This window comes from Plecotus auritus, assembly GCF_963455305.1.
Source record: "Plecotus auritus genome assembly, chromosome: 5".
Lineage (NCBI taxonomy): Eukaryota > Metazoa > Chordata > Mammalia > Chiroptera > Vespertilionidae > Plecotus > Plecotus auritus.
In genome coordinates this window covers 108024071-108037204 of record NC_137776.1, presented here as the reverse complement: position 1 = coordinate 108037204, position 13134 = coordinate 108024071, and the positions used below count along the sequence as shown (strand labels likewise).

At 42.2% G+C, this 13134-nt stretch overlaps 1 protein-coding gene across 1 annotated transcript in view; it reads right to left on the bottom strand.

Annotated features, from left to right (window-relative positions):
• Positions 1 to 1809: 1809 nt before the first annotated feature.
• HSD17B3 (hydroxysteroid 17-beta dehydrogenase 3) overlaps positions 1810 to 13134 on the bottom strand; it is a gene marked incomplete at both ends in the record, with an annotated part of 52606 nt that continues 41281 nt past the window's right edge. Inside the window, 2 exons of the mRNA XM_080669104.1 lie at positions 1810 to 1920; positions 7426 to 7575. Of these exons, the coding sequence (XP_080525230.1) occupies positions 1810 to 1920; positions 7426 to 7575 (261 nt within the window). The remainder of the gene's footprint in view (positions 1921 to 7425; positions 7576 to 13134) is intronic.

Genomic DNA, 13134 nt, shown 5'->3' with positions numbered 1-13134 from the left:
CTTGCCCAGACCATTAGAGGGCACTAGCAAGTCAAGACAGGCTGAGCCCTACCCACAGTGGATAAACTACAATGAGAGTAACCATCTTTTTTTGGCATGAGAAGCAGACAAAGATGATTAAAACCATGCTGACCCTTGGATGACTGTCTTCAGCTTTTCCTGGCAAGCGATGGCTAAAGGAGTCTTTTTGAAGTGGGGCATTCTGGCCTGGCTGCAAAGCCCAATTCCTCAAGAAATGAATGACAAGAACAAGAAATGAATGACACGCCAGGAAACAGCCCCAGCAACAGTTCCCAGCTGTTTCCAGACAGCAGGCCATAATCACCTTATTTCCCTGCTCCAAGTGTGGCAGAGGGATCCTCTGGCCTTTAGCAGGCAGAGAGGCAGCACAGATGGAAGTCTGGGAGAAAAAGGAGTGAATGCTTCTATCAAAACCACCAGCTGCCAATGTTGTTCCTTGGGGTCCCACACCCTCCAGACAAAAAGAAGAGAATCAAGCCAGAGCCCAGTACTCCTTGGCGGAAACAAAAGCGCAGTGAAAGTTGGCAAGCCTCCCTGTTCTGAAATGATTCCCAGACAATAGTAAATTGGGAAAGTGGTCAGTGTTGAGTGGAGACACGTGGGCCTGGCTGCAAAGCCCAATTCCTCAGCTCTCTTCACAATATGTGATCGCAAAAAACACAGGGTTCGGGGGAATAGGGTTCACCCATTTCCATTAAGTCCAATTAAAGAACCTTATCCCGGAAAGGCAGGGCACTACTGCAGTGCTTTAGTCTACATATGCTGGGAGAGGACCCATGTTCAAGTCCCAGCTCTGCCACTCACTGAATTAGCTGAACCGCTGCAAGTTACTCAGTTTTTTCTGTACCTCAGTTTCCTCATCTGTAAAGTGAAGACAACAGTAATAATAGTTCCTCCTTCCTACATTGCAATGAGGATTACATGGTCCCTGACACATTATTAGTGCTCAACAAATATTAGCTATTAGCTAGTGCTAGTGGTGATGGGTATAAAAGTCTTAAAATACAGAGCTTTTCTACCCTTGTTTCATAAGCCAGCCCAACATCTTGGGGCCTTTATTTTGAGGAAATTCTCTCTTAATGTAAAGACCTCAAAAAGCTTGTAGACAATCTATCATTCAAAACCCAGGAAAACCCCTATATCACACAACTAAAAGTTATTTCTAAAATCTTCCCCAGGCTGTATACACTGAAGTATGTTTCTTTTCTCACTTAAGCTGCTGGTTGTGGAAGTTCTTCCCCAAGGGCGAATTCACCAGGGTTTGATGTGAAGGTTTATAAGTACAATGTCTACACTTTAAGTTTTTCTACCAATAGTTGAAATTCCAACTCCCCATAATTGATATGTGCTGGGATAAACACTTATATTAAGATTAATTAGTGTGGCTCATTGTATTTTCCAAAGATGGTCACGGAAGGCAAAGGAGGGTCAGAGTACTCTTGCTATTTAAGTAATTTTAATTCAAAATCATAAATATGCCGAAGTGACATATTTGAGGGTGGCCTGCCCCGAGTCCCATCTTTGGTCTTATAAAATAAGCTAAACTAAGTTTTGCTTGTATGAATAAATTGGCTTTATCTGCTCAGGGAATGTTCAAGGCCTGTTTCCATTTGTGCTTGATTTTAACATGAGCTAATTGGCACACAAATTGTATTCTAGGTACTGTATCTGTGGCATGGACCTCCAGCTTCAGGGGGTGATGGGTGATGGTCTGTTCCTTGACCCTCTGCAGTCAATGCAGAACCTGGTGAAGAAAATGATGCTGGATGGCCCATCAGGCCCCCCAGACTATCTGATATTGGCGTTCCTCTTGAGGTAGTTGGTGTAATGAGTCAGGAGTAGCTTCTTGACCAAGCTGCTGTAGATGGCCCATGATGGGATCAGGCTCAGAAAGCTTGCCTTAAATAGACAAAAACATGAGTGTCTGGGTGAAAAGAAGAGCAAGGAAGTCACAGCTAAAACATCTCAGTTTATATTTATCATTTCAAAAAAATATTTCTTCTGACTACTGAAGTTAAGTCTCAAAATCTCCTAGTACAGTCATGTGTCACTTAACAAGAAGGATTCATTCTAAGAAATGCATCATTCGATGATTTTGTAATTGTGCAAACATCATAAAGCATACTTACACAAACCTAGATGGTACCTCCTCCTACATGCCTAGGCTGTGTGGTATATACTATTGCTCGTAGGCAACAACCTGTACAGCACATTACTGTACTGAATGCTGTCAGGGGTCCTCAAACTTTTTAAACAGGGGCCAGTTCACTGTCCCTCAGACCGTTGGAGGGCCGGACTATAGTTTAAAAAAAAAACTATGAACAAATTCCTATGCGCACTGCGGGCCCGGGACGAGTCGGCTGCTAAGCAGGACAGGCAGCAGCACCCGGCGGGCCGGATAAATGTCCTCGGCGGGCCGCATGTGGCCCGCGGGCCATAGTTTGAGGACCCCTGCTAGGTGGTTATAACACAATGATAAGTATTTGTGTATCTAAACATAGAAAAAGTATATTTAAAAATTTTAAATATGGTTACAATATGGTAGAAAAGATAAAAAATGTACATCTGTATAGGACACTTACCATGAGTGGCGCTCACAAAACTAGAGTTGCTCTGGGTGAGGCAGTGAGTGAGTGGTGGGTGAATTAGAAGGCCCAGTACATTACTGTTTGCTATGTAAACTTTTAATCACTATATAGTTAAGATACACTAAATTTATTTTTAAGGATTTAATTCTTCAATAATGAATTAAGCTTAGCTTGCTATAACTTTTCTACTTTATAAACTTTTTAGTATTTTTAACTTTCAGTTCTTCTGCAATAACACTTAGCTTCAAACACAAACACATTTTATAACTGTACAAAATTATTTTTTATTTATATCCTTATTCTATAAGTTTTTTCCTATTTTTAAATTTTAATTTTTTTTACTTTTTAAACTTTTTGTTAAAAACTAAGATATATGGAACACTATGCTGCTGTAAAAAAGAAAGAACTCTTACCATTCATAACAGCATGGATGGATCTGGAGAGCGTTATACTAAGCAAAATTAGCCAGTTGGAGGAAGATAAATATTATGAGATCACACTCATTTGTGAAATATAATGAACAACATAAACTGATGAACAAAAACAGATCCAGAGACATAGAAGCTTCGAACAGACCGTCAAACCTCAGAGAGAAGGGGAGTGAGGGAAGAGAGGGGGGTAAGAGATCAACTAAAGGACTTGTATGCATGCATATAAGCATAACCAATGGACACAGATAGGAGGGTGAGGGCATGTGCTGGGGGTGGGAGCAGCCAGGGAGAGGTCAATGGGGGGAAAAGGAGACATATGTAATACTTTCAACAATAAAGAATGTAAATAAATAAAAAAAAACAAACAGAAAAACTAAGATACAAACACACACTAGCCTAGGCGCACACAGGGTCGGGATCGTCACTCTGTCTTCCACCCCCACATCCTGTCCCACTAGCAGGTCTTCAGGGGCAATGACCTGCTCTACTGAGGAGGTGTCACTCTTTTTGGAAATATGTCCATGGCGGCTTGTTAACATTTTTTTCATCATAGATTTGCTTGTGAGCAGATAATGCAACATGAACATTCTTCTCTGTAAGTGAAAACCTTTTGGTGTTTTTAAATTAATGAACAACTATTAAAGAAGCTTGTTGAGGTTGGCAAACCTTCGGCTAGCTAGACCCTTCACCGTGAATTTTCTTAGAGGTTCTTTTTCTTCTCCTGCGTTTCCCTTTCCCCTGGCTTCTTCTTCAGCTACGCATTCCTGTTTCCACTCCAATAACTCCTCCTAGTCACTTCCTCAGAACCCACCCCTCCTAGCTCCTCGCTGTCGCCCTCATTCACACCCAGGTGAAGGCTGTTTGCCATCTCAACCACAGCCTTGTGGATTCTTGCAACCTCCTCACCCTTGGCAAATCCTTTGAAGTCATGGACAAGCTTCTTGAGGTGCCGTTCATACCCTCCTTGGTGGCATCACCCCAAGCCCAAGCAAGGCTCTTGAAGCAGCTGAAGATGTAATTTTTCCAAAATTGTATCAGTGCCTTCGGCAGTTGCAGCAATGGCCTGTGCAAAGGTCGTCCTCAGGTAGTAAGCTTTAAAAGCTGCTGTAACTCCCTGACCCACTGGCGTGTTTGGAGGGAGAAACACGCTTCGATTTTGGGATGAAGATCGCCAATACAAGGAAGATTGTAAATAATAAGCGAAGTCTTGAAAGGCACTATTCTCCAAACAGTGCTGCTCCATTTGCTGGCATCGCCATTGAGGAAGGCGTCTTGGAAGAGGAGCGGGAACACCGAGGACTTCGCGTTGCTCCTGCACAGTGGCCGTGTGTGCTGATGGACATGTTTGGGGGCCCTGCGCTTCTCACTGTGCCAGATCACAGAGCGTTTCCATTTGACGCCTGAAACATCTCTCCAAGCAAGAGTGCGATTCTGTCCTTAAACGCCTTAAAATCTGGCCTTGACTTGGCCCCGTTATGGATGAAAGTCCTTTCAGGTGTCCATTCCAAACAGGGACGTTCCCTCCACACTGAACATTTGCTCTGGCAAGTAATTTTCCTCCACAACCAGCTTCTCTGGAGTTTCCAAAACTTCTTCAGCTGCTTTCTCATCAGCACTTGCAGACTTGCCACTCACTTTCACCTTACGCATTGGGTAATTATTTTGAATTGCTTAAAGCGCCCGGAGCTCGCAATACTTTCAACATCACAGTCAGGTGCAGCCTTTTCTCTCAACATCACAAACTTTTTGCTTTGGACATGATCACCATGGTTCTGAGAGGGACACGCTTCTGTGACTAGTCTTCAATTCAGGGCATTGGTATAGTCCAGCCGTGGGCAAACTACGGCCTGCGGGCCGGATCGGGCTGTTCTATCCGGTTCTCTTGCTCTCCCCTCCGCTCCTTTACTTTGAATTTATATTAGTTCACACAAACACTCCATCCATGCTTTTGTTCCGGCCCTCCGGTCCAGTTTAAGAACCCATTGTGGCCCTCGAGTCAAAAAGTTTGCCCACCCCTGGTATAGTCCCTTCTCAGCTCCCCTCGCTTTCTTCCTGTTGTTGATGACCATAGGTATGGTGGAATGGGACATGCCTGACTGGTGAGCAAAAACCATCACTGATTTTCCAAATCCGTAGTCCTGAATCACTGTTCATTTCATCTCCAGGTCAATCACGCAACATGGCCTCTTACTGGCAGCATTAACAGTGGGTTCTGTGTGCGCAAGGGCCACAGTGAATAAACAACACAAGGTTAAATCAAGCACAAGAGAAAACGATGCACTCAAGGGACATGGCCAACACGAGAAGTATGAGGCTGCTGCCATGGTAACATGGCATGCTGTTTTACAGAAGACTTTTCATAAGTAGAAAGAGTACACATTTTTAAAAAGTATAAAAAGTATAGTAAATATATAAACCAGTAACATAGTCATTTATTTTCATATCAGGTAATACACACTATAGATAATAGTATGTGCTATACCTTTTATTATTATTATTTTAAAATTTTTAGTATTGACATTATTGCAGGTGTCCCCCTTCCCCCTGTTTGCCCACCTCCACCCACCCCACTCCGCCTCCTTTGGCCTTCACCAAACTATTGTCCGTGTCCATGGGGTATGCATATAAGTTCTTTAGCTCATCCCTTCACCTTCTTTATCCAGTCACCCCCGCCCCTCAGGCGCAGGCCATGTGTCCATGCTTCCGGTTCCATTTTGTTCGTCCGTTTATTTTGTTCATTAGATTCCACATATTAGTGAGATTGTATGATATTTGTCTTTCTCTGACTGGCTTATTTCCCTTAGCATAATAATCTCCAGGTCCCTTCATGCTGTCACAAAGGGTAAAAGTTCCTTCTTTTTTACAGCCACATAGTATTCCATGGTGTAAATGTCCCACAGCTTTTTTATCCACTCATCTGCTGATGGGCACTTGGGCTGTTTCCAGATCTTGACTATTGTAAATAACGCTGCTATGAACATAGGGGTGCATGCATTTTAAATGGTGTTTCGGGACTCCTAGGATATATTCTCAGAAGTGGGATTGCTGCTAATATAAAACTGGCAGCATAGTAGGTTTGTTTACACCAGCATCACCGCAGACGCGTAAGTAACACGTTGCTGCAACACTATGATGACTATGCATCAGTAGGCAATAGGAATTTTGATCTTTGCTCCATTGTAACCTATGGGACCACCATCAGACATGTGGTCTATTGCTGACAAGAGCACAGTTGTATGGTGCATGACTGAAGTTGCTAAAATTTAAAGCTTCTGTGACACTTTCTCTGCAAACAAGGTTTTCTCAGAAACCAAGACAGTCACTTACAGGACCAGCCCTGAGGAAATTATAAATAAAGAGAACTGAGTCCACAGTAAAGCAGCACCCGCCCCTTCTTCCTCTCAGCGAGCACTTTCTCTTCCTGCTGCTCCCTCTCCCAGTGTCTTCGTGTTCTTCCCACCCAGATTCTATTACAATGAGACTGCAGGAGAAATCCGATCTGGCTAAAATGCCTGGTGATGCTGGAAACAGCACTACACTGACACTGTGTTGTGTTTTCACTGTTAGCACACAACATTCTCATCGACCTTTGTTTCATGTTTGTATTTGTTTCTTTTTTAAAAATATGTTTTTATTGATATTTTTAGAGAGAGAGGAAGGGAGAGTAAAAGAGAGAAAGCAAGAGAGAGAGAGAGAGAGAGAGAGAGAGAGAGAGAGAGAGAGAGAGAGAGACATTGATGTAAGAGAGAACATCAGTCGGTTGCCTCCTGCATGCCCCCTACCAAGGATAAAGCCCACAACCCAGGCATGTGCCCTGACCGGAAATGGAACCAGCAACTTCTGTGCATGGGACAACACTCAACCATGAGCCACACTGGCCAGGCCTGTATTTGTTTCTAAAAGTGGCCAGGGAATGGCAAGAACTCGTGGTGCCACATGCTAGTGAACCTTATTTTCATGTGACGGGGTCCATGGCGTGCCAGGACCAGCTTCACTGCTCACAGAGCCAGCTATGCACACGCCCCACTCATGTGCAGTGACAGCACACTGGAGGATTTAAATCATGGAAATCAGCAAATGCTACAAATCAGGTGCTGTTTTACTTTCCTCCTGGAGAGCCAGAGTTAAACATTTACTAACAGAGGGTCAGAGGCCACAGCAGCCCACGGAGACGTTCTCTGGGTCTCGGCCGGCTCTTCCAGGAGCTCTGGAGCCTCCTTCCTTTCTGAGGAAGAAGTGAGGAAGCCAGGGGTGAGACTGCCTGGCTCGGGGTGTGCAGGGGCTGAGCACCCCGCCTCCAATGCTGAAGAATTGCTGGCTCAGCCCGCAAGGGCCTCCTGCACACCCGTGCTCACTCGCTTCAAGAAGGAGAAGTTATCAATTACCAGGATTTCATGGGCGAGGCAGCCACAGGTTTCATCTCCAAATGTGACGTAATTGAGTGATTCTTTAACAAACTCATCGGCAGTCTTGGTTATCAGGCTGGTGTTGAGATTCTTTGTCATTGGGGTTGAAACAGCATAGGGGGTCAGCACCTACAATGGGAAATAAAGCCGTAACACAGCAGCGATCTGCCCATCCCTGAGAAGTGAACCCCCACCTCCCCAACCCTGAGAAGCGAACCCCCACCTCCCCAACCCTTCCTGTCAGAAGTTCCAGGGTCCGAAACAGGAAAGGGGTGCTGCACAGGCACAGAAGCAGCACAGAGCTGACAATCAGCCCCTGGTTTCCCTTTGCCACTAACGCCAGGGGAGGCTCAGCCACACACCACAGGGCCCCGAGTGCACACGGCTGAGGCATGAGCCAGCTCTCCGAGCATGGTTGCCAGGCTTTGAAATAAAAGTGCAGGACACTCAGTTCAATCAAATCCAGGAAAACAGCAGCAACAACAAAATTCAGTAGAACTGGGGGAGACAAAATGGCTGCCGAATAGGCAGACGTGTCCTGCACCTTCTCATGGAGCAGATAGAAGAAACAACTAAATCGAATAACATCCACCCGGAATTGATGAATTAAGCACAGCTGGTGAGACAATCCATGGCTCCAGAGGACACCTGGAGAACATTTTTCTCTCTCTTTTTACTCCTTATTAAAAATTGATCTTCTTTATCTGCTTTATTGATGTGTTACTATTATACTAGTCTCTGCTGGCTTACCCATATATCTAATTTCCTCTCCCCTTCTCCAAGTTCTCTTTTCTCTTTCTTCACTAGCCAATTTTTTTATGCTTTTGTTTTTCCTTGCTTGCTCTCTTCTCCTAATTGCTTAGTTTCATTCATCAAACTCAAGCCTATTTGCTCTCTACTCTATTCTCCTTTTCCAAAAATAGATGAATATATAGATAGATTAAAGAAAAGGAAGAATTTTTATTGTTATTTTGTTTTTTACTTATCTTCTTTTTTTTAATGTATTTTATTGATTTGTTACAGAGAGGAACGGAGAGGGATAGAGAGTTAGAAACATCGATGAGAGAGAAACATCGATCAGCTGCCTCCTACACACCTCCCACTGGAGATGTGCCCGCAACCAAGGCACACGCCCTTGACCGGAATCGAACCTGGGACCCTTCAGTCTGCAGGCTGACGCTCTATCCACTGAGCCAAACTGGTTCTGGCTACTTATCTTCTTATCCACTCATTCTCTTTCTACCTCCTCTATATTGAACTGTGGCCATTCCCCCATCATTCAATTCCTTTACCTTACCTTCTGGAAATAAGCTCTGCCTCTTCAGATTCAGTTCCCCTTTTTTTTCTGGGTGTTTGTGGTTTGCATTTTTTGGTTTATTTATTTGTTTTGTGGAGTTTTCTCCCCATGTTTGTATATTTTTCCCCTTCTTTTTTCTTCTTTTTCTTTGCTCTCTTACCTTTTTTTCCTCTTCTCAATATCATTTTTGCACTCTTTTCTCTCCCCTAATTCTCTTTTCTCTGGTGGTCACCTTTATTGGGGTTATAAGTGTTGTGAATACATTTGTGTTTTGTTCCCTCTGTGTTGTGTCTTGTCGAGTTGTATTTTGTGCCTTTCAGTCAACATGGTAGAGAGTGAACCACATAACCAGACACCCTGAGAGGAGCAAAAATGGGGAGACAAAGAAACAGACCCCATACGAAAGAAAAGGAGGACTCACCAAAAAAGGAAGTAAATGAAATGGAGGCAAGCAATTTGTCAGAGAAAGAATTCAGAGCAATGGTCACAAGGATGCTGAAAAAGATGGAAGACAAATTCAACAACATGTGTAAGAATCAAGAGGAAATGAAGAAGAACCAAGAAGAAATGAAGAATGACACAGCTGTGATAAAGAACACAATAGAAAGCATCAACAGTAGACTAGAAGAAACTGAGGACTACATCTGTGAGCTAGAAGACAGGGTAGGAAAAAACACCCAAGAAGAGCAGCAACTGGAAAAAAAAAAACTTAAAAAGCTGGAGGAGAGCCTAAGGAAGCTTTGGGACAACACAAAACAAAACAACATATGCATAATGGCAACATATGCATAGGGGTACCAGAAGGAGAGGAAGAGAAGCAAGGAATAGAAAACCTGTTTGAAGAAATAATGACAGAAAACTTCCCTGATATTGGGGAAAAAAACCTCACACAAGTCCAAGAAGCACACAGAGTCCCAAACAAGAGGAACCCAAAAAGATGGATACCAAGACACTTCATAATTAAATTGGCAAACACCAATGACAAAGTAAGAATGTTAAAGGCTGCCAGAGAGAAACAGAAAGTTACCTATAAGGGATCTCCCATTAGACTATCAACTGATTTCTCAACAGAAACACATCAGGCCAGAAGGGAATGGAATGAAATATACAAAGTGATGCAAAGCAAGGAACTGAAACCAAGAATACTATACCTAGCAAAGCTATCATTCAAAATTGAAGGTGAAATAAGGAGCTTCACAGACAAAAAAAGGCTGAGGGAGTTTATTACCATCAAGCCACCAATGTAATAAATGCTAAAGAGACTGCTGTAAAAAAGAAGAAATAGGAATGGAAGAAGAAATATAGGCATAAAGAATAAAAATGGCGACAAAGTAGTACTTATCAATAATAACCATAAACATATATGGATTAAATGCTCCAAACAAAAGACATAGGGTAGCTGAATGTATAAGAAACCATGACCCATATATCTGCTGTCTACAAGAGACCCACCTCAGAACAAAGGACTAACACAGACTGAGTGAAGTGATGGAAAAAAATTTTTTTAGGTGAATGGAAATGAAATACAGCTGGGGTAGCAATACTTATATCTAACAAAATAGACCTCAAAGTGAAGGCCATAACAAGAGATAAGGAAGGCCACTTCATAATACTAAAGAGAGCAATTCAACAAGAGGATATAACTCTGGTAAACATATATGTACCCAATACAGGAGCACCCAAATACATAAAAAAAAATTCTGGAAGATATCAAGGGAGAGATTGACAGCAATCCTATCTAATAAAAGAGTAATATGCAAATTGACTGTCATTCCAACACACAAGATGGCTGCCCCCATGTGGTCAAAGATGACTGCCCCATGTCGACACAAGATGGCCACCACAAGATGGCCAGCAGGGGAGGGCAGTTGGGAGGGACCAAGCCTGCAAGGGAGGGCAGTTGGGGGCGATCAAGCCTGCAGGGGAGGGCAGTTAGGGATGACCAGGCCGGCAGAGGAGGGAAGTTGGGGGGGACCAGGCCTGCAGGGAAGGGCAGTTGGGGGGGGACCAGGCCAGCAGGGGAGAGCAGTTAGGGGCAATTAGGCTGGCAGGGGAGTGGTTAGGGGGTGATCAAGCTGGCAGGCAGAAGCGGTTAGGGGCAATCAGGAAGGCAGGCAGGTGAGCAGTTGGGAGCTGGCAGTCCTGGATTGTGAAAGGGATGTCTGACTGCCCGTTTAGGCCCGACATCCCTCAAGGGGTCCCAGATTAGAGAGGGTGCAGGCTGGGCTGAGGGACACACACACCCCCGTGCATGAATTTCGTGCACCGGGCCTCTAGTACAGTAATAATAGGGGACTTTAATACCCCATTGATGCCACTAGTTAAATCCTCTAAATAAAAAATCAGCAAAGAAACATCATTTCTAAATGAATCACTAGATCAGATGGAATTAATTGACATTTTCAGATTTCACCCCAAAGCTACAGAATATAGATTCTTCTCAAGTGCACATGGGACATTTTCAAAGATAGACCACATATTGGGACACAGGCAAAGTCTCTTCAAATTCAAGAAGATAGAAATCATATCAAGCATCTTCTCAGATCACAATGGCATAAAATTAGAAATAAACTACAATAAAAAAATAAAATAAATCAAACACTTGGAGGCTAAATAGCATGCTATTAAACAATGATTGGGTTACCAAAGATACCAAAGAAGAAATAAAAAGCATCCTTGTAACAAACAACAATGAAAACACAACAATCCAAAATCTATGGGACAGAGTGAAAGCAGTCCTGAGAGGGACGTTCATAGTTCTACAGGCCTACCTCAAAAAACAAACAAAAAAAATGGTAATAAATTACCTAACCCTACAACTTAATTAGAGAGTAACAAACAAGAAAAGCCCAGAGTAAGTAGAAGGAAGGAAATAATAAAAATCAGAGCAGAAATAAATGACATAGAGACAAAAAAAAAAAAAAATACAAAAGATCAATAAAACCAAGGCCTGGTTCTTTGAAAGGATAAACAAGATCGATGAACTTCTAGCCAGGCTCACCTAGAAGCAAAGAGAGAGGAACCAAATAAACAAAATCAGAAATGAAAGAGGTGAAGTAACAACAGACCCCACAGAAATACAAAGGATTGTAAAAAAAAAAAAAAAAAATACTACAAACAACTCTACTCCAACAAACTGGACAACCTAGACAAAATGGACATATTCTTAGAAAAATACTAGCTTCCAAAACTCAATCAGGAAGAATCAAAAAACGTGAATAAGCTGATAACTATCGATGAAATTGAAGCAGTAATCAAAAATCTTCCAGCAAATAAAAGCCCTGGTCTGAACAGCTTTAGAGAGGAGTTCTACCAAACATTCAGAGAAGAACTAAAACCTATCCTCCTGAGACTATCCCAAAAAATTCAAGAGGAAAGCACACTTCCAAGCTCTTTCTATGAAGCCAGCATTACCCTAATTTCAAAACCAGATAAAGATACCACAAAGAAAGAGAACTACAGGCCAATATCCCTGATGAACATAGATGCTAAAATCCTCAACAAAATTCTAGCAAATCAGGTCCAGCATTACATTAGAAAGATCATACAACATGACCAAGTGAGATTTATTCTGGGGATACCACGAGGGTACAATATCTGCAAATCAATAAATGTGATACATCACATAAACAAATTGAGAGACAAAATCACATAATCATATCAATCAATGCAGGAAAAGCATTTGACAAAATTCAACAACCTTTCTTGATAAAAACTCTCAGCAAAGTGGGAATAGAGAAATCATACCTCAACATAATAAAAGCCTTATATGACAAACCTATAGCCAACATCATACTCAATGGGCAAAAACTAAAACCATTTCACCTAAGAACAGGAACAAGACAGGGGTGCCCACTTTTACAACTCCTGTTCGATATAGTACTGGAATTGCTAGCCATAGCGATCAGACAAGAAGAAAAAATAAAAGGCATTCAAATTGGAAAAGAAGACATAAAACTGTCATTATTCGCAGATGACATGATATTGTACATAGAAAACCCCAAAGACTCCATCAAAAAACTACTAGACTTAATAAATGAATTCGGCAATGTAGCAAGATACAAAATCAACACCCAGAAATCTATAGCTTTTTTATACACCAATAATGAACTCACAGAAAGAGAAATTAAAAAAAAAATCCCATTTATCATCGCAACAAAAAAATTAAGATACCTAGGAATAAACTTAAATAAGAAAGTAAAAGACCTGTACTCGGAAAACTACAGGACATTGAGAAAAAGAGATAGAGGAAGACATAAACAAATGGATTGGTAGAATCAACATCATTAAAATGTCCATACTACCCAAAGCAATTTATAGATTCAATGCAATTCCCATTAAAATACTACAGCATATTTCACAGACCTAGAACAAACTCTCCAAAAATTCTT